This window comes from Rhinolophus hipposideros (assembly GCF_964194185.1).
Source record: "Rhinolophus hipposideros genome assembly, chromosome: 7".
Taxonomy (NCBI): domain Eukaryota; kingdom Metazoa; phylum Chordata; class Mammalia; order Chiroptera; family Rhinolophidae; genus Rhinolophus; species Rhinolophus hipposideros.
The window spans coordinates 66,043,167-66,062,151 of NC_138053.1; the positions used below are offsets into that span (position 1 = coordinate 66,043,167).

An 18,985-nucleotide genomic window follows, 5' to 3' on the forward strand; every position below is an offset into this window, starting at 1 on the left:
ATTTTGAGAATTCTGAATCCTACTCCTAAGATTATATCATATTAGTTATATGTACTGATGTTTCTTAACAAATGACAAATAGAAGTCACCACCCTACCAGGAAATCACATTAATCTACTCACCCATGAATACTTGTTGTTGATATTTTTTCTTGACAAAGAAAAGTGGCAATAAAATCTGCTTTTTTCTTAGTTTCAACAAAGACCATAGTTCTTTCATCACCTACAAGACAATGAAACAACGATGAATAGTCAAACTCAAAAATCCCGGAAAAGGAAAAAAAGGGATAAAGCGAAAACTCTCACCCACCACTTTATTCTCAGCACCTAGACACAGGCTGGCTGGGTTTTAGGGACTCAAATATTTCCTGAATGGATGAATGTCAAAGATAAAGAGACAAAGGCTATTTTCTCACTTTAGGGACTAAAAAAAAAAAAAAAAAAAACAGCTTGCCCTTTGCTCTTCCAAGGCCAACAGCAGGAAGTAGAGACTTGTGTTATCTACCTGCCAACTCTTAGCAGTTCCAAATTTGTCTCAGGCTCTTCATTTCCCACTCTGTAAAAAAAAAAAAAAATGCCTTTGCTCTTTACCTCCCAAGATAGTCCAGTATTTCATTATGCCTTGATTGCCCAAGGTATTTATAATAATGGCATCCCACCGAGGGCTAATAAACTCTAGAATATTTCATGTTCCAACTTTATCTCTTAATTCAAACCTCTTTATCCCCAAAGTATCATATCTGAAGAAAATTAAGTGATAACTTTCTCCCAGAGTCTTAACACATCAAAGATCATTTCTTTGCTAGCTTAAAGTATTCAATTGGTAGAAATTCAAGCGTAAGCCAGAGATTTTTCCACGTGAGGAATTTCTCTGTGTTAAAAAGATGACAGTTACAGCCTTAATGAAAAGAAGGCTGTATTACTGTCCACAAGCCTTCTCCCCATCTCCCTATCACCTGGTTTCATTCATTCAAAAAATATTTAGTGTGTAGTAAATGCCAGCCACTATTCTAGGTGTTGGAAATGCAGCGATGAAACAAAGCCCCTGCTCTCATTGTAGGGATGCAAACAATCAACAAATATCGTTCATAAAGTCCTATAAAGGAAAAAATCAGCAGGATAAAGAGTTCCAAGAGGGGGTTACTTTAGATGTACCCTCTCTAATGAGATGATATCTGAGTAAAAACAGGAATAAAATAAAACAGTGAACTATTCAGATTGCTGGGGAAAGAGTATTACAAGGCAAAGGGAAGAAATCACTTAATTTTCTTCATACTTCATACTTTGGGGATAAAGAGGTTTGAATTAAGAGATAAAGTTGGAACATGAAATATTCTAGAGTTTGTCAGCTCTGGGTTGGATGCCATTATAAATACCTTGGGCGACTAAGGCATAATGAAATACTGGATTATCTTGGGAGGTAAAGAGCAAAGGCATTTTTTTTTTTAATAGAGTGGGAAAGGCTCTGAGGCATGGGTGTTCTTAATAAGCTCAATAAAACAGAAAATGGGCCCTCATATGGCCTTTACTTTCTGGAAGAGGGAACAAATAGCAAGTACCAAGACTGGGAGGCAGAAGTGTGCCTGCAACGTGTGAGGAATAGTAATGAGCAAAGTGTAACTGAAGTTGGGCGAGCAAGGGAGAACAGTAGGAGATGAAGACAGAGAGGGAATAAAGGCCATTCCATGTAGGGTCTTGAAGAACAATGCAGGAGCTTTCTTACTTTGAGGAAGCCACTGGGCTCTCAGCAAAGAAGTGATTATTGATTAAGATCTGATCTTTATTTTTTAATTGAGCAGCTAATGGATTCTGTATATATTTTGATAGTAGAACCAAGGAGATTTTGCTAACAGATCAGCTATGTAGCTAGAGAAAGAAATCAAGGATGACTCCAAAATGCCGTGTCTGAGCAACTGGAAGAATGGAACTAACATTAAGATAGAAGATGTGCGAGAAAGGTTTAAAGATATTTAATTATGTCTCAGCTTTAGACAACAAAATAGAAAAATCAAAAGGGCAAGTGATTCCTGCAATAATAAATGAGCTAAATCTTTGAGACACAATCATTTTATTTAGGAGAGTATTGATTTTATGTTTTATCAGAAATTATCGTTCAACAGTTTTGGAGTTCATCCAACAAGATGCCCAGTGCCAAAATTGATTCATGTGATAGGCAGGTACATAACACTACTGAGCAACTTAAACCCTAATCTCATTTTTCCTTGGTTCCCTATGTGAATCCCTAGTGGTCATAAAAATTTAACTCTGCTGACTAATTTTTTTTTGCTCTCTACTGATTTTGTATTTGTTCTAGTTTAGACAATAAGCTATACCCCATTGGTGGCAGCAGTAATTGCAAATTTCGTTTTATGATTGGACCATTTGGTGATCTCTGTAAATGGATTAATGCATTAGTTACCTATTCCGTTGGGTGAGAAATGATAGCGCATCCATTTTGTTAGTCTTTTGTCTGTTAGTCCATTGTGAGCTAAAATCAATTAAAAATCTAAAAAGAATTCCAGCTTTGGTAGCTAGATTGTAAATCTTTTATATTTTTGTATTCATTCTTTGAACTGTGGTTGAGGTGGTAAAACCGAAACTATAAATTCCTAATGTATAATTCAGAAAGGGCTTCACCTATCATTATGTATAATCAGTATGTTTATACCCTCAGAGAGTATTAACAAATTAAATTTTAAAATAAAGGAGTTCAATTCTGATTGATTTATAGAGATAAATAGAGAAATAATTTATTGACATAAATATTCCTAAAATTCCCATAAAATAAACTGAACTAATACTTTAATTGTATTAAATATTTTTTAAAAATTCTTCTTACAGGAACTAAATTAGAAACATTTAGGATTTCAAGTTCACATAATTAGTCTTTGGTACACAAGACTAATTTAATAACTTTGGTGTTTTTAAAAAAACATATTTTCTCTAATTTTCACTGTGTAAGAATAATACACACATATACCTTATTTTACTTGAGTTTTTCTTAGCATATAGAGGTTTGCCAGTCAAATAAATATTTGGATGGAATTACTTCATGATTTACTGTTTAATGCCTTTACTCACGATATGAAAGGTTATTCTCTCTTTTCTTTGTAATTAGCCTATATAGCAGAGATTCTGTTGACTTTATTACTATGTCTTTGATTAAAGAAAAAAAAACAAAGAGCAAAGTTCCCTTATTTATGAAAGAGCCATCGTCCTTTACAATCATGTTACCTTTTTCGTTTATTTTTAAATGCTTTGTCACTTCAATTAAATTGGTAACCAAGTATTGTTTCTCAGACAACCCTACTTCTTTCTTAATTTGAATCTACCATCTTCTAGGCCAATGGTTCTCAACTAGGGGCATACATCAGACTTACACAAGGCGTTTTGTGAAAATACAGATGACTCCTATTCTATACTTGGTGAATCTATCTACTTGATATTCTTGGTATGAAATACTGTCTACCCATCGTCACAAATCAGATGTACAGTCATGTCTTGAAAACAGGCTTGAAAATAGGCTTAATTATCATCATTTGAGACATTTTGGCTATAACTTTTTGGGAATGGCTTTATTACCTTTACTTTGCATGCCATAGAAGCAACCAAATTTCCTTATTAGTAGCATCATTCTTATTAAACCCTCATCAGGTCTTCCCTATTTAACAATTATCAGTAATAAATGAACCACAATCATTAAGTCTCTGTCTACTATAGTATTTGTTTTCTTTTGATGCTTGCCTCAAGGCTGTGCTAGAAGCTAGCATTTGGATCTTCAAACAAGGACAGTCTCCAAGCCTGCGGAAAAGGATTATACCAGGCTCTTCAAACCACTGATACTTCAAATAAGGTCTTGGGTAGAAAGTTCTAAGGTGGCATTGCTTTGACAACTTTTGTATCATATCATTGTACTGAGCAGGGTTTCTAGGACAAGTCCAGAAGTAGATGGAATCATAAAAAGTAGACTGCTAACAGATCCAACGAAACAAGAATTAATTACATTAAAAACCTTTAAAAGAGAGAGTAATTCACTCAAATTTCTAGGAATTGCGGATGAAATATGGTAGAGAGAGTATCTTAGACTTAGTTTCTATTCTTCAGGTAGCAAATAATGAAGCCTTTAAAAATTCAATCTCACATTTCTAATGAAAACCAGACAGAAGTTAATTTTAAGACGTTAGTAACTGTTCAATACTAGATTTGCAAAACAAATTCAAGGTAGCCTATATTGTTAATGAACAGTCTTGCTGTGCAAATAAGCCAAGCATAATGAGACCAGCCTGTCTTGTGATCAAGAATAATGTCTGAGATTACTGTGATCATGAGGGGATATAGGCTGTCAGGAAAAATTGTGAAATACTTTGAAAAGAACAAAAAAGATTATTGTTTAGAACAGATTATTGTCCAAACTTTTTTCAAAGTTTTTTACCAAGGGCCATATGCAGTAAAATACACAAACAGCCAGGCCACTCACTTGAGGTGAAGTACGAATTGCCTCACCTGGTTTATGTAAGTAAACTAAATATACTTTTGGAATTTGCTGCGGGCCAATAAAAAATGGACTGCAGGCCTCAGTTGGCCCGCGGGCCGCAGTTTGGACAGCCCTGGTTCGGAACATCCTTCAGGTTATCTGTGCTTTTTACTGTCTTTTTTTCTTTTATACCTCTATTGCAACTAAAAGCAATGCATACACACACACACACACAGAAGGTGCCAAAAAAAATGTATACACATTTTTAAAAAGGAAAGGGCCGGCCCGGTGGCTCAGGAGGTTGGAGCTCCATACTCCGAACTCCGAAGGCTGCCGGTTCGATTCCCACATGGGCCAGTGGGCTCTCAACCACAAGGTTGCCAGTTCAATTCCTCGAGTCCCGCAAGGGATGGTGGGCTGTGCCCCCTGCAACTAGCAACGGCAACTGGACCTAGAGCTGAGCTGCGCCCTCCACAACTAAGATTGAAAGGACAACAACTTGACTTGGGAAAAAGTTCTGGAAGTAGCACTGTTCCCCAATAAAAGTCCTGTTCCCCTTCCCCAATAAAATCTTTAAAAAAAAAAAAAAAAGGAAAACTGTATTAAAATTGTAATACTCACTATATACCGATAACAAAAGATGAATACAAGTCACAGTCAGCTTCTGCAATTACAAGAGGTGCTCCAAGTGGTTAGCATCAGTGTCCAGACACTTCTGATTATGGCGAACTACCGCTTGAGCAACATAGACCAAAGTGTCCACTTGTATATATATATTTTTTGGCGCCCCAGTATATATAGATATAGATATATAGATATATCTGCTGGAATAGTTTTTAGTCAAATACTTACTGCTAAATAGTCTCAAATTCTTCCTATTTTTAACCTTTATGGGTGAGAACAGATTATACTGCTATGTAACTTACACTGAAAATTGAGTCATAAAACCTTTTATAAAAAGAGCTTCCAAAAAAGAGGAAATAATGAACACAAACTTACTAAAACTCATGCCAAACAATTCTTAAGAGTAATTTTTTAAAATTAGCCTTTTAAAAAAATCAAAATTATAACAAAAAATCATTATATCAATGTCAGATACCTATGTTTCGTAGAATTTCGACAAGCTTTTCTCGTTTTGAGTACTGGCCAACTTGGAGAATGGTCTGCTGAACGTCTCTACATGCTCCACCCACTTGTCCGACAGCAACAAACAAGTAATTCGACTTTAGAAACTCTCCAGCCAACCTTGAAAGACAAAAGATTATTCCTTAACTTCTATTCTCTTTCATTAACACCCATAATATTCACTGAATTCCTGCAAATGTTACTTCAATATTAATTAGATTATAACAGCTATAATATAATAAGGTAGATACTTATCATCGAAGTACTATTTTCAAAGATCAGTATCCACCAGAGAAAACAGCAGGAGTCTCACTGGATTATAAACTAAAACTGCTCTCTGTGCACTCAGGCTCCCTCGTGGCCAAGAGACCAGCAGGCAGGAAGAAGAGTCACCATTTTAGCAAGGATGTGTCATCCTAATCTCAGAATTCACCAGACCACACGGTAAGTAGTATGATACCCAAATATTTGCCAACAATTGGTATGCCAATTTTCTACCAAAGGCCCAATTCTCCCAAGCTCTACAATGTTGGTTTGAAGAGAAGGCACAATTATAAAAATAACTTCACTTACTAAATCCTGCCTAGGTTCTGTGCTATAATACACACATACACATTTTAATAAAATGTGGTGCTAATGCACAACCAGAAATAAAGCTAAGAAACAATTAAAAACATGGTAAACGTCTTAGGAATACATTGACTTTTTAAACTACTTATGTTAAAATCTTAAATTTAAAAAAATTAACTCTCCCAAAAATAGGATATTCATATTGTTTCTGCTTCCATAGAAGTATGTACAATTATTTTTAAAAAGAAAAAAAATTACCTTTGAATTTCTTCTGGAAAAGTTGCACTAAACATAAGAGTTTGGCGCTGTTCCTTTGATGGCATTCCTGGGCAGGAAATTAGCTTCTTCATTTCTGGTCCAAAACCCATATCCAGCATGCGATCAGCTTCATCCAAAATTAAATATTTGACTTGTCTGAGACCAATCTTTAAGGATATTTTCAAAGGTTAGAACAGAGAATACATACTAGTTAATATATTAAACTAAAGATATTCTCCACAATTCAAACTATTAATATTAAAATTGAATATTAAAATGAAATTAATATTAAAAATAATATTAAAAATGAAGATTAGAAATCAATTCATAAAATGATGAGAACTGTTATGCTTAGATAATACTATCACTGTTTACTTCAGCTCTCAATTTTCTCTACTGTTGTAAAAAATTTTATAAATTAAGACTAAAAGAAACCAAAAATCTAGATCAATATTGCACAACAGCCCTTACTTAAACATTCTATACCTCCATTGTCCAATATGTTAGCCAAAGGTACATGCAGACATTAAGCACTTGAAATGTGGCTAGTTGCCTGAAGAACTGGATTTTTAATTTTAGATCATTTTTAGAGTTAAAATAGCCACATATGGCTAGTGAATACTGGATAGCACAAATCTAGATTGTGTTATCTGATAAAGTGAGACTCTTTAATGGAAGAAATAAAATTTCCTAACAGGACGACATATACAAACGTCTTATAAATGGCAAATTTATTTCTAACTCCTTTAAACACTTAATAAATTTTCTAACCACTCAGGAGCAACTGGGAAACTTCTCTTACCTTTGTGTGAACACTTCTTGCTATGAACTCACACACACACACACACACACACACACACATTTGCAAAAAGGAAATAACTGACTTTGGTACCACCGTGGAAAATATTTAGTGAGAAATCAAGGTGGATTTCTCTGGATACTCTTAAGTATTCTAAGAAAAATGCCTTAACACAGAAGGATCATGTTTTGAGTAACTCCTTTAGAGAAGAGCTATCAAAAGCAAATCAGGTTCATGAAAATGAACTTAGCATACTGATTTAAAGGTGCAATAATGTGTTAGGTGAATACCTAAAATAGTTACATAGCCTTAAAATCTCTTTTTAAAGACTTAGAAAATTAACAATCCTGGTTAATAACACTCCCACCCTAAAACAGGAAACAAAATTACTAATGCCACAAAGGCTTTCACCCAGGAAAAAAAATTTCATCAAGACATATATGAAGCTAGATAAAAGCATTCATTGCATTTTTCTCCCAGTGTACGGTAGCTGGGTATAGGATATGGATTCTGGAATCCGATCCAGATTCTAACCCTAACCCTATCACTTAGTAGAGATAACTGGGGGATTTTAAATAAATTACAAAATTACACTGTTTGTTTTCCCAAGTATGAAATGGAAAATACTATTTACTTTCTGTTGAAATTATTTTAAGAATTACATAAGAACACATTCAAAACATGATGGGGGCCTAATATATAAATGATGCTCTAATAAATATATCTATTTTTACACCATTCTCTCCTTTTCCCATACAAAAAAAAAGTTATTAATCAATTCCAAAAATCTGTTATCCCTCTAGAGCCTACCTTTTCTTTACCTATGATATCCATCAGTCTCCCAGGAGTAGCACACAATACATTACAGCCTTGTACTATTTGTCGAATGGAATGTCCCAATTGGGTTCCCCCATATATAACAACAGCTCTTACACAAGTCCTATTGACAAGAAAAAGAAATGTCATTTTCTAGTTACTTGAAAGTTAGACATTTGTTTCTAACAAGATGTAAAACAAACTCCATACAGAAAAAAAACTAATACATTCAACAATCTTAAAAAAGTTAAGTTCTTCCCAGTAAGAAGTTGAAAAACAAACGAAAAACCATGGAAAAAAAAACATTTTTTAACCAATCTGATAAAGGGCTCTTCAAAAACCATGATAAATACTACCACCTCTACACAGAAATAGACCAAAAACATGAACAAATGGCTCATTAAAAGTACAAATGACTTTTAAACATTTTTTAAGTTCAACATTACTTTTAAAAGGAAAACAAATGAAGACTAATACATTTTTCTTACTCATGATAATACCATGTTAGCCATAAATTGACACTCAAGAGGGTAAACTGATACAACCCCTTTCACAATTTTAGTCTTTATTAAAATTTAAAAATTTATTTTTTTTGCCCCAATAAATTCACACATAGGAATTCACCCTTCAGTTATGTTCCTATAATGGGCAAAGATGACTGTACAATGAGATTCATTGCCAACATTATTTTTAGTATCAAAAGACTGAAAACTATCTAAGTGTCTAACAATAGAAGACTTAAATTATAGTCCATCCACACAAAGGGATACTCTGCATTCAAAAAGAGAAAGGGACAGTTTCAGATTAAGCATTACCTCCAACATAAACCATTTTAAAAAAATAGGATGACAGCAGCTTAGTATGCTACCATTTGCTAAGATGAGGATTAAAATGCATACGTGTGCACCAGCTATTTCTATAATAATTCATATGAAACTGTTAATAGTGTAACTGTGAAAAAGAGAATTAAAGAACTGGGGATCAAGAGTATAGGAAAATATCATGTTTTATTAAATAAACTCACGGCTTTAAATGAATTCTTTGTTTTCCACTATTGTGAGGACTGAATGAATTATATATAAAACACCTAAACCTAGCATATGCTAACTATTTAATAACTTAGTTATTAGCATTACTATTCCAAATATACCATAATTTAACCAGCCCTCAACTGATAAACATTTACTTTCAGTCTTTTGCTACAACAATGTTGCAACAAATATCCATGTACAAATATTCATTTTGTGTATACATGTTATCTGAATTTACTATACACATTTCTGTTTTTTAAAAATATTGTGATATTTTAAAGTGTTGGCGAGGATGTGGAGAAAAGAGAACCCTCATACACTGTTAGTGGGATTGCAAACTGGTACAGCCACTATCGAAAAACAGTTTGGCGGTTCCTCAAAAAAAGTAAAAACAGAACTAACTTATGGCCCAGCAATTCCACTCATGTGTATGTATCCAAAGAAATCCAAAACACTAATTCGAAAAGATATATGCACCCTTGTGTTTTTGCAGCACTATTTACAATAGCCAAGATATGGAAGCAACCAAAGCGCCCATCAACTGACAACTGGATGAAGAAGAGGTGGTACATGTATACAATGGAATATTACTCGGCCATAAGAAAGAATCAAATCTTATCATTTGTAACAACAGGGATGAACCTAGAGGATATTACGCTAAGTGAAATAAGTCAGACAAAGACAAATACCATATGATCTCACTTATATGTGGAATCTAAAGAACAGAATAAACAAACAAACAAAATAAAAACAGATTCATAGAGAACAAACTGATGGTTGTCAGAGAGGAAGAGGGTTGGGGAGCTGGGTGAAAAAGGTGAAGGGATTAAGAAATACAAATTGGTAGTTATAAAATAGTCGTGGGGATATAGAGTACGACACATTCTCTTAATGCTATTCTCTTTAGCATTAAGAGAATATAGTCAATAATGTTGCAACAGCTATGTATATATACCACCAGGGTGTACTCGACTAGTCAGGAGAATCGCTGCATAAATCATATAAATGTCTAACCACTATGCTGTATGGCTGAAGCTGATATAATATTGAAAGTCAACTGTAACTAAAAAAAAATAAATTTTAAAAAGAGAAAAAATATTGCTATATTTTAGCTTGATGTAAAATCAGAAAAAGCAATGTAGTACATGGGTCTTAAAGAAACACTGATATAAACAATATACATCTACTTTTCTCAAAAGACCTATCAAACTTGATATTACAAGGATTTTAATAATTTTATTTTCTTCTCTCATTTCAAACAAAATGACTTATACAAAATAAAAGGTTAACAGCTTTTACACCGGAAGTTCTAAAAACAATGTAAAGAAAAACACTAAGATCACAATATATAAGCTGGTAGGTAACAAGTAGATAATTCATGAAAGAAAGTTTATTAAGTATTCAAAAAGTAGTTCAACTTCTTAATAATTAAATTTTAAAAAGCAAGATGACTGTGGTGGTTTTAAAATGTACATAAATTCTTCAATACGCCTTCCTTCCTTCAAAAATGGATCCAAACTCCCTTTCTCCTTAAGTGTGTGCAAGGCTGGCATCATAGGTGTGTATTCTGTTCCAAGCTTAAAAGAGCCCTGAGCTTGGTTTAATGCTCTATTGACTGTCTTAAAACTCTTGTTTTGAACAAAGAACCTGTATTTCCATTTTGTACTAGTTCCAGCAAATTACATAGCCAGTCCTAAGTATGGACTAGATTTAGTGACTTGCTTAGTAATGAATAGAATGTGGCAAAGTGACTGAGACTATTTCAGAAAAGCCATTGCAGTCGCCTCCTTGCTCTTTCTCATTGATCTCTCTAAGGGAAGCCCTTTGTTATTTCCAAAGAACATCAAGCATCCTTCTGGAGAGATCCAGTCAAGCCTTAGATGACTGCAATCCTGGTTGACATCTTGTCTGCAACTTCATAAGAGACCCCAAGTCAGAAGCGCCCAGCTATGTTCTCCAAATCCTAACATCAAGAAACTGAGATAATATTTGTTGTTTTGAGCAACTAGGTTTTAGGGTAATTTGTTAAGCAGCAATAGATAACTAATACAATACCAAATATTGGCAAAGTATATAGTGAAATAGATACTGCTAGTATCCAAAGTGTATACTGCTGGTGGAAACGTACATTGAGGCAAGCTTTAAAGTAAGTTCATACTCTTTAGCATTAAATTTATAAAAACCTAAGAAAAGACTAAAAACATAAAGATAGAAAAAGTTTATAGAAGCTGTTCATTTTAGTTTTATTTAGAGTAGCCCCAAATTAGAAACAACCTAATTGCCCCAAAATAGGGAAGTAAAATATATATACATGAACAAGCTTAAAGTCATTAAATATTAGGTATGATTACAAAATACGCAGTTTTCCATATTACAAAGTTATGTGTAAAAGAACAGAAAATTATTAGAAACACCCTAGTTCATTTTTTAAAAATTCATTAAAAGCTACCAGAGAATACACCAATGTTAAATATTTTCTTATCATTCTACTTCTATCATCATCTAATTTTTAATGTTTCTTTTTTAAATAAAAATAAGCAGGGATTCCATAAACAAGATCATGAAAAAATACATTTCAATTTAGTAACTCTAATTATCTTCCTGAAGTAAGTGAGAAAAATCTCTAAAGAAAAATTTGTTTGTGAGTGGCATTCCAGATGTACTTACCCAAAAGAAAATTTTCTGGCTTCCAAATAAATCTGATTGATCAGTTCTCGAGTTGGTGCTACAATAATACACTCTGGTTCCTGCAGTTCTTTGAAACGACTAGCAGTTATTCCATCACGCATCATATGAGCCAAAATTGGCAAGAGAAAGGCTGCCTAGAAGTTAAATTGCATAATTTACAAATTTATAATACACCATCCTTCTCCCTGCGGAAACCTATTCTTCATGCCCTTATAGCCTTTAGTCTCCTTCCATCTCGCTGGTAAATTTAAAATGAAAAAGGAAAACAATTTTTTTACTTCAGTGAATTTTTAACATTTAGGTCTTTATGGTTATGTTATACAAAATGTTTAATAAAGTTAATCTACCCTATCAAAATATTTTTAGTCAAGAAAAAAACATACCCATGGATTCTAAACAAATCAAGAAACACTAACTTATTTGTAGAGGGAAATACAGCTCTAACTTGATGGAAATCACTGCATTTAGCAGCTATTCTAAATGAGTCCTTTTGGGGTAATAATAAAATTATCATTCAGAATGCATGACAAAGATGGTCCACAAGCAGGGTAAATATTGGACAATCATTCATTTGGATTACTAAATACATCGCCATTATTGAAATTACATCTGACAAGATAAATAGTTTTCTCATTAAACAAATAAGACACTAAAATCTACCTCCAAAACTATGTTTAAGTTGTACTTCAGCGGCTATATTACGCAGTTCACCTATTTCCCCTTTGACTCTACATGTAGGTTGACTACGACTAAAACCAAGATGCTATGATTTTGGAAATGATGGTCTTTAAGTCTCAACTCATAGAACCCTATTTAATAGAAAAATCCCGCAGATTAGTCCTAAAACTAATCTGGTCTCATCAGAGTTCTTTTGGAGTTAGCATAACCCGAGGTCACTTCATACAGCTATGCAAAGCATACAGCTATTTCTCATTTTGACTCCAAAATTGCATAATAAATTATTACATAAATTATTTTCTCCCTTTCTGTTTTATAACCTCTGGTGCTTTAACGTTCAATCATTTTATTTTAGATACTACCATGTTCCAGAAGAAGTTGAACACACTTAGAAATGGATTAAACATTTACTAGCTGCAAAACTACTCTAGAAATAGTTCAAAATTCTTTTTTCAGAAGTACACAAACCCCGATAAAACCAGAAATCAGAAATAAAAACATGAATATTTATTATAGTTCTCTGAAATTATCTACAAACCTGTAATCCAACAAAAGAGATTCAAGTGACTTGGGAAGAACCAAAGTCCAAAAAACATTAACAATTTGAAAATAGGGCAGAATACATGTGGGAAAATGACTTACAGTTTTTCCAGATCCTGTTTGAGCACAAGCCATCAAATCGCGTCCTGCTAGTATAATAGGAATACTGTACTTTTGCACAGGAGTAAGCTTAGTATAACCAGCTTTTGCAATGTTTTTATTCAGTGTCTGACAGAGATTAGCTTCTTCAAAAGTCTAAAAGTCGGGGAGGGGATAATTAAATTCCATGTATCATATGAAGATCATTCCATAAACATATACCATTTGAATTAGTTTCAAGTTTTTGTTAATTCCACTTTATATACTAAAGTTACTTTACTAATATGCCCCCACTCAAAGTGACATCCAGAACCTGTATGTTATTACTTGATAGAATTAAGGAGTAGACAGTGATTCTAAAAACACTTTTTCTGCCCCCTTAAAACCTGAGAGATACAAATAAATCTGACCAGTAACGGTGGCTCATTATCAATGGGACTGTGAGCTCCCCGACTCCTTAGTAAAGCACACCCCTAAGACATACTTCCTCACATACTTAGGAAACAGAAATCTTAAATCTCTAAGAAAAGTATCATTTTTCGTAAATTTAAATAAAATTTTCATCCTGGTTTGGAGAGGTGGACATGAAATACAGTACCCTCTCTTTCGACATGGCAATTCATTCTACTGTAGATGGTAGACATGGTTCTAAATTTCCAACCTAAGACATTAGATACTAAAGATGAAATGTTCGTATTCTTTAATATCAACTTAAAAATATACCATATATTTTAGAACCAAAGTTTGCTGCATAATCAATACAGAAATAATTATTACACTGACCAAAATTGCTGGTGGTGCATCATGTCCAGATACTTCTACAAGAATAGTATCGTATTTGTCAAAATTTATGCCTGTCTGATAATGTGCAAAGATGGAGTCTTCATCCTCAGGTGGAGGAGGTGGTATGTAAGTCACTTTTGGACCTTGGAATTTAAATAAAAAACAGAATTTACATTACAAAAACTAGAAGAAAAAACAAGAGAGAAAATAAACAAAAAGTGACAAAATCAAATTTGAAATATTGTAGAACTTTCCAATGTTTACCGTTCAAGTTTTCACTTCAAATTTTTAAAAGTTAACCCTTTTAAATATTTTGCATTATTAAAATGCAATATACATTCTGTGGACCACACAAAAATTAATATACCTTGAGTGTCACCACTTTCTCCTCCTTCAGCTTCTGACTTCCAAGAATCTTAAAGGGAATCAAACCCAAAAAGAGGTAAGTGTTTTTAAAAATTGAGGGGTAAAAGAATTCTCACTATAAAAATGAAATACCTTATCTAAAGTAAAACTTACTCTTTCCAGAGCTTGTTATTACTTCTTCATTTAAACCTTTGTAACCACCTAGTAAAGAAATCCATAGTGACAATCAGTCAAGATACAAGGCTGTGCACATCTTCATTTTCATTATGTGTCTTCCAAGAGAACAAGTTCTAAAACTGGACAGACTTTTTTAAAGTCCCTTTGTACAAATAACACTTGAGACAATTAAGACAAATAGAATCCTGAACATTTTAAGTTTCCTTAGCATTCAAAATACTGATTTTATGCAGATAACACTGTTACATATTACTGTTTTTGTTAGAGCTGTTATGTCACCTAATTCCTATATTACTCAGCACAGGAATACATTTTCTAAAAGGAACTAAAAATCCATGTGTTGAGGTGTCCCCACTACTATCTCCAGGTTCTATGATTTCCTAGGACTCAGAATATAGTTATACTCATGGCTATGATTTATTACAGCGAAAGGATAAGGAGCAAAATTAACAAAGGTAAAAGGTACCTGAGACAAAGTCCAGAGAAAACTAGGCACAAGCTTTCAAGAGTCCTCTCCCACTGGTGTCACACAGGACATGCTTAATTCCCCCAGCAAGGAGTTCTGATAACACGTTGGAAATGTTGTCTACTCATCAGAGACTCAGTATCCAAGGTTTTTATGAGGGGCTGATAATGTAGCCACCTTCATGCCTGGCACATACCAAAATTCCAGACTCCAAGAAACAAAGCAGGTATTCAGCATAAACCACAATGTTGAACAAACAGTTCAGGCACAATGAGCCATTCTTACCAGTTACGGTGGTAAGAGCCCTCCCCAAATCCAACTACTCAATGCCAGGCAAGGACCAACCTTGTAATAGGCAGGACTTAACAAACAACAGTCAGGCCTGTTAACTCTTTCCTATACACTACCTTTCTGATATTTAAACTACTCATGCAACTTTCAGGTACTATCACAAAACATAGTAAATTCTGCATTAGACTTGAAAAGCTAACTAGATATAACATTTTTACATGTGAGTCCACCAATTTTCTTGTCCACAAAAAGATGTTGAAATCCTTTTTCAAACGTGAGCATTTGTAGAAGATATGGTTTAACTAGCAATTAATAAACTCTTTCTAAAATGAAGAATCCAAGAATCAGGGGAGAATAAATAGTTCACGGGAGCTGTAGCTTGGAATGCTTGCAGACCAATAATGTTCACCAATAATTTTTCAGAGACATCAAAAAAGCTTCACTGTTTTACTAGTCAGGAAAGCATTTTAACTTTGCTATAACAGTTAAGTATCTATAATTCTGAAAAAAACTTTCATAGTACCAAATCTTGTATACTGAACTTTCTTCATCCCCTATACCAAATCACATAACTATCTTATGATAAAAGACATCGTTTTAATATAATAAGGGTTTGTACACATAGATATAGCTCAATCTTAAACATCTGCACAGTATCCTATTTTATGGTTATGTTATTTATTAAAGTTATTTATTGATGAACTTTAGGTGATTTTCAGTTTTTACTTAAATGAAGCTTCAGTGAACAACCTTGTACATGTATTGAGCAAATATAACTATAATATATAATTCCTATAATGGGATGCTGGCTTGAAGAGTATTAAATAACTCTAAAACAGGCTGTGCAAATATATACTCCTCAAAGTGTATAAAAGCAGTTAACAGTTAAGTTACCTTTAACTTCAAAAATTAAACAGATCACAGTAATTTTAACCAAATAAAAACTCACCTCGTCTACTTCCACTGCCTCCTCTGCTCTGATAAATGTCACCATTACCTGTAAGGCATTGTTTTGCAGAATATTTAGAGAAAATACAGCTTCTCCACAAGCACATCAACCATATAACTATTTCTATTCAAATATGGAGTAATTGCTCATGATTCCTAGTCTCCTAATCCATCTATCTCTTACGTCCACATTATATTTAAACCTCTTTCTCATCTGAACATTTGTTTAAAGACTTCATTTTTTTAGAGCAGTTTTAAGTTCACATCAAAATTGGTCAGAAGGCACAGAGATTTCTCATGTGTACCACTGATCCCATACCAGCATACCCCACCCCACTATCCGCAACCCCCACCAGTTGGTACATTTGTTACAACTGATACTACAGCAACATCATAATCACATAATCAAAATCCATAGTTTACATTAGGTTCATTCATGGTGTTGTACATTCTAAGGGTTTAGACAAATACATAATGACATGTATCCATCATCATAAAGTATTTTCACTGCCCTAAAATCCTCCATGCTGTGCCTATTTTTTCCTCCTCACTAACTCCTGGAAACCACTTATCTTTTTACCCTTCTCCATAATTTTTCCTTTTCCAGAATGTCACATAGTTGGAATCATGTAGTATCTAGCCTTTTCAGATTGACATATTTTATTTAGTAATATGCATTAAAGATTCCTCCATATTTTTCATAGCTTGGTAGCTCATTTCATTTTAGTGCTGAATAATATCCCATGTACCACAGTTTATTTATCCATATTTGAGCATTTATCAACAATTGTTCTTATTTTTTTCACTTTCTCCTCAAATCTCCTAACTCGCAATCCTTCCTTCAAAACCAATGCAAACTGCATTTTCCTTCCTCTAATTAAAAGTATAATTTTTAGCATGGCCCCTGCGCAAGGATGACACGCAAATTCGTGAAGCGTTCCTTGTGGATTTGCCTATTCTAGACATTTCTATAAATGGAATCATATACTAAAAAAAAAAAAAAAAAAAAAAAAAAAAAAAGTATAATTTACACCTCAAATTAACTGGTGTAAGAGAGAAGAAATAATTCACAGTGTACAAATTTTGTAAGAGGCAAACTTGTCCATCTATTTTTGCCTACAGATCTAAAAAGCAGAGAAAATCATAAGCCAATCTAGTATATGTGTAAACATATATATTAGGTTTACTAATCCAAGAGCTGAAAGCATATATAAATGATTAGTGTTCAGTAATGAATTCTATTTCTCACCCGAGCCACTTAAAGCTGGTCTTTTGGATCCAAAAGGGCCACCAATGCGCTGTGTCCCCTCATCTTGTTCACATTCACTATCTAGATTTGTAGATTATAAAATTAGACTATGTTACTTTTAAGAAGTTTTAAAATCATGCAATAAAAAGAAATAACCAAGTTATAGTGCCAGAAGTTAAAGATGTGGGATAAATTAAACAGAAATCACAATGAGTATTTTTCTAAGTATTGCACAAAGGGTTCTCCACAAATTGTTTCCTTCAATTCCAAATTACTTCTAAATTGTTATTCAAATTCATTTATAAAAGAAGGACCAATGCTATGCCAAAATATGATACAAGCAAAAGTTAAATCATCCCCAAAAAAGTAGCACTGTTACTGTCCCAGAAACTTCACATGGCTTCATCTCACTGCTTATTCTCCAGAATAGCAAGCACCCTTTGCACCCACCATTGTCAAATCAAACCTTACCAGTCATGTACAGCAACCTTCCAGGTCCCTATTCTTTTTTTAAAGTAACCATTCACTAATCTGCTACACATCTAGTAAATCATTATTACAAATTTATGTTTTTAGCTTCCAAAACCACTATCTGTCCTCCTCTGCTAAGAGATACATGCAACCCAACAGTGACTTCTGAACACAGTATCTTAGCTCCAACGAAAGATGGCTGGAGGAATTCAAGGTAGGAAGCTACACTGGTGAGAGAAGGTATATGGGAGATAGTCATAGAGAAGGCCACATACTTAAAAGGTCAGCTACATTATCAAGGCTTTAAAACATCAGTATTTAACATTAAAAAACTAAGTCACACAGTCTCCTAAAAAGATTCACATATCCCAACTTAACCAGTATGCAATTACATATGTCTAAAAAATAATATTATGTACACTATCGGTGATTATGTACAGGCACTATACTCAGCTATTCTGATATAATCCTCATAACAACCTTATGTGATAGGTGTTATTTTTTAATCATTTCCGTCTTAAATGAAGCACACAATTTGCAATCCACTACTAACTTGGACTTCCCAGACCAAATCCTCCACGGCCTCTTCCACCTCTTCTGGATGACCCTGAAGCTTCTGAATCATTTCCATCTTGATAACCTAAAAATATTAAACACATACACAAAAACAACAACAAAGAAATCTTGGGGATCCAGTGGCCAGATTTAACTTAATCCTTGCATAATTCAATGACGTTAAATATTTTAAGGCATTAACTATTTTAGATAGTTACTAAAATGAAATGCCATACTGACCTGTAAATGTTCAACTTTATTAATGTAAAGTTGATATGGCTACAATTAAAAAAGAAAATCCCATTGCTTGCTTTGGGAATCAAAACTAAAAATGACTAAAAGGAAAAAGTGTCACTTGTAAAATACTGAAAGCTGCCACAATTGCACCATTAAAAGGATTTGCACAATCCACAAAAGGATCAAACAAATCTATGCTTATATTTGCTCCCCATAGAAAATAGTAAACATCATACTTTCAAAACACAGACATATAAGCACCTACAAAGTCTGATTTCCTGTTATAAACAATACATTTTTAACTCAACTGAATACCAAAACTTCAGTAGAAACAGTTCAAGTAAAATGTGATCCCACCTACGGCT

General features: G+C 33.6%; 1 protein-coding gene across 1 annotated transcript in view; it reads right to left on the reverse strand.

Annotated features, from left to right (window-relative positions):
* DDX4 (DEAD-box helicase 4) overlaps nucleotides 1-18,985 on the reverse strand; it is a 46,228-nt gene that overhangs the window by 3,784 nt on the left and 23,459 nt on the right. Inside the window, exons 7-18 of the mRNA XM_081053731.1 lie at nucleotides 18,378-18,468; nucleotides 17,358-17,434; nucleotides 16,110-16,157; nucleotides 14,380-14,427; nucleotides 14,228-14,275; nucleotides 13,861-14,003; nucleotides 13,081-13,233; nucleotides 11,740-11,894; nucleotides 8,036-8,165; nucleotides 6,427-6,593; nucleotides 5,573-5,718; nucleotides 123-222 (exon numbers count right to left, since the gene is read on the reverse strand). Of these exons, the coding sequence (XP_080909857.1) occupies nucleotides 123-222; nucleotides 5,573-5,718; nucleotides 6,427-6,593; nucleotides 8,036-8,165; nucleotides 11,740-11,894; nucleotides 13,081-13,233; nucleotides 13,861-14,003; nucleotides 14,228-14,275; nucleotides 14,380-14,427; nucleotides 16,110-16,157; nucleotides 17,358-17,434; nucleotides 18,378-18,468 (1,306 nt within the window). The remainder of the gene's footprint in view (nucleotides 1-122; nucleotides 223-5,572; nucleotides 5,719-6,426; nucleotides 6,594-8,035; nucleotides 8,166-11,739; nucleotides 11,895-13,080; nucleotides 13,234-13,860; nucleotides 14,004-14,227; nucleotides 14,276-14,379; nucleotides 14,428-16,109; nucleotides 16,158-17,357; nucleotides 17,435-18,377; nucleotides 18,469-18,985) is intronic.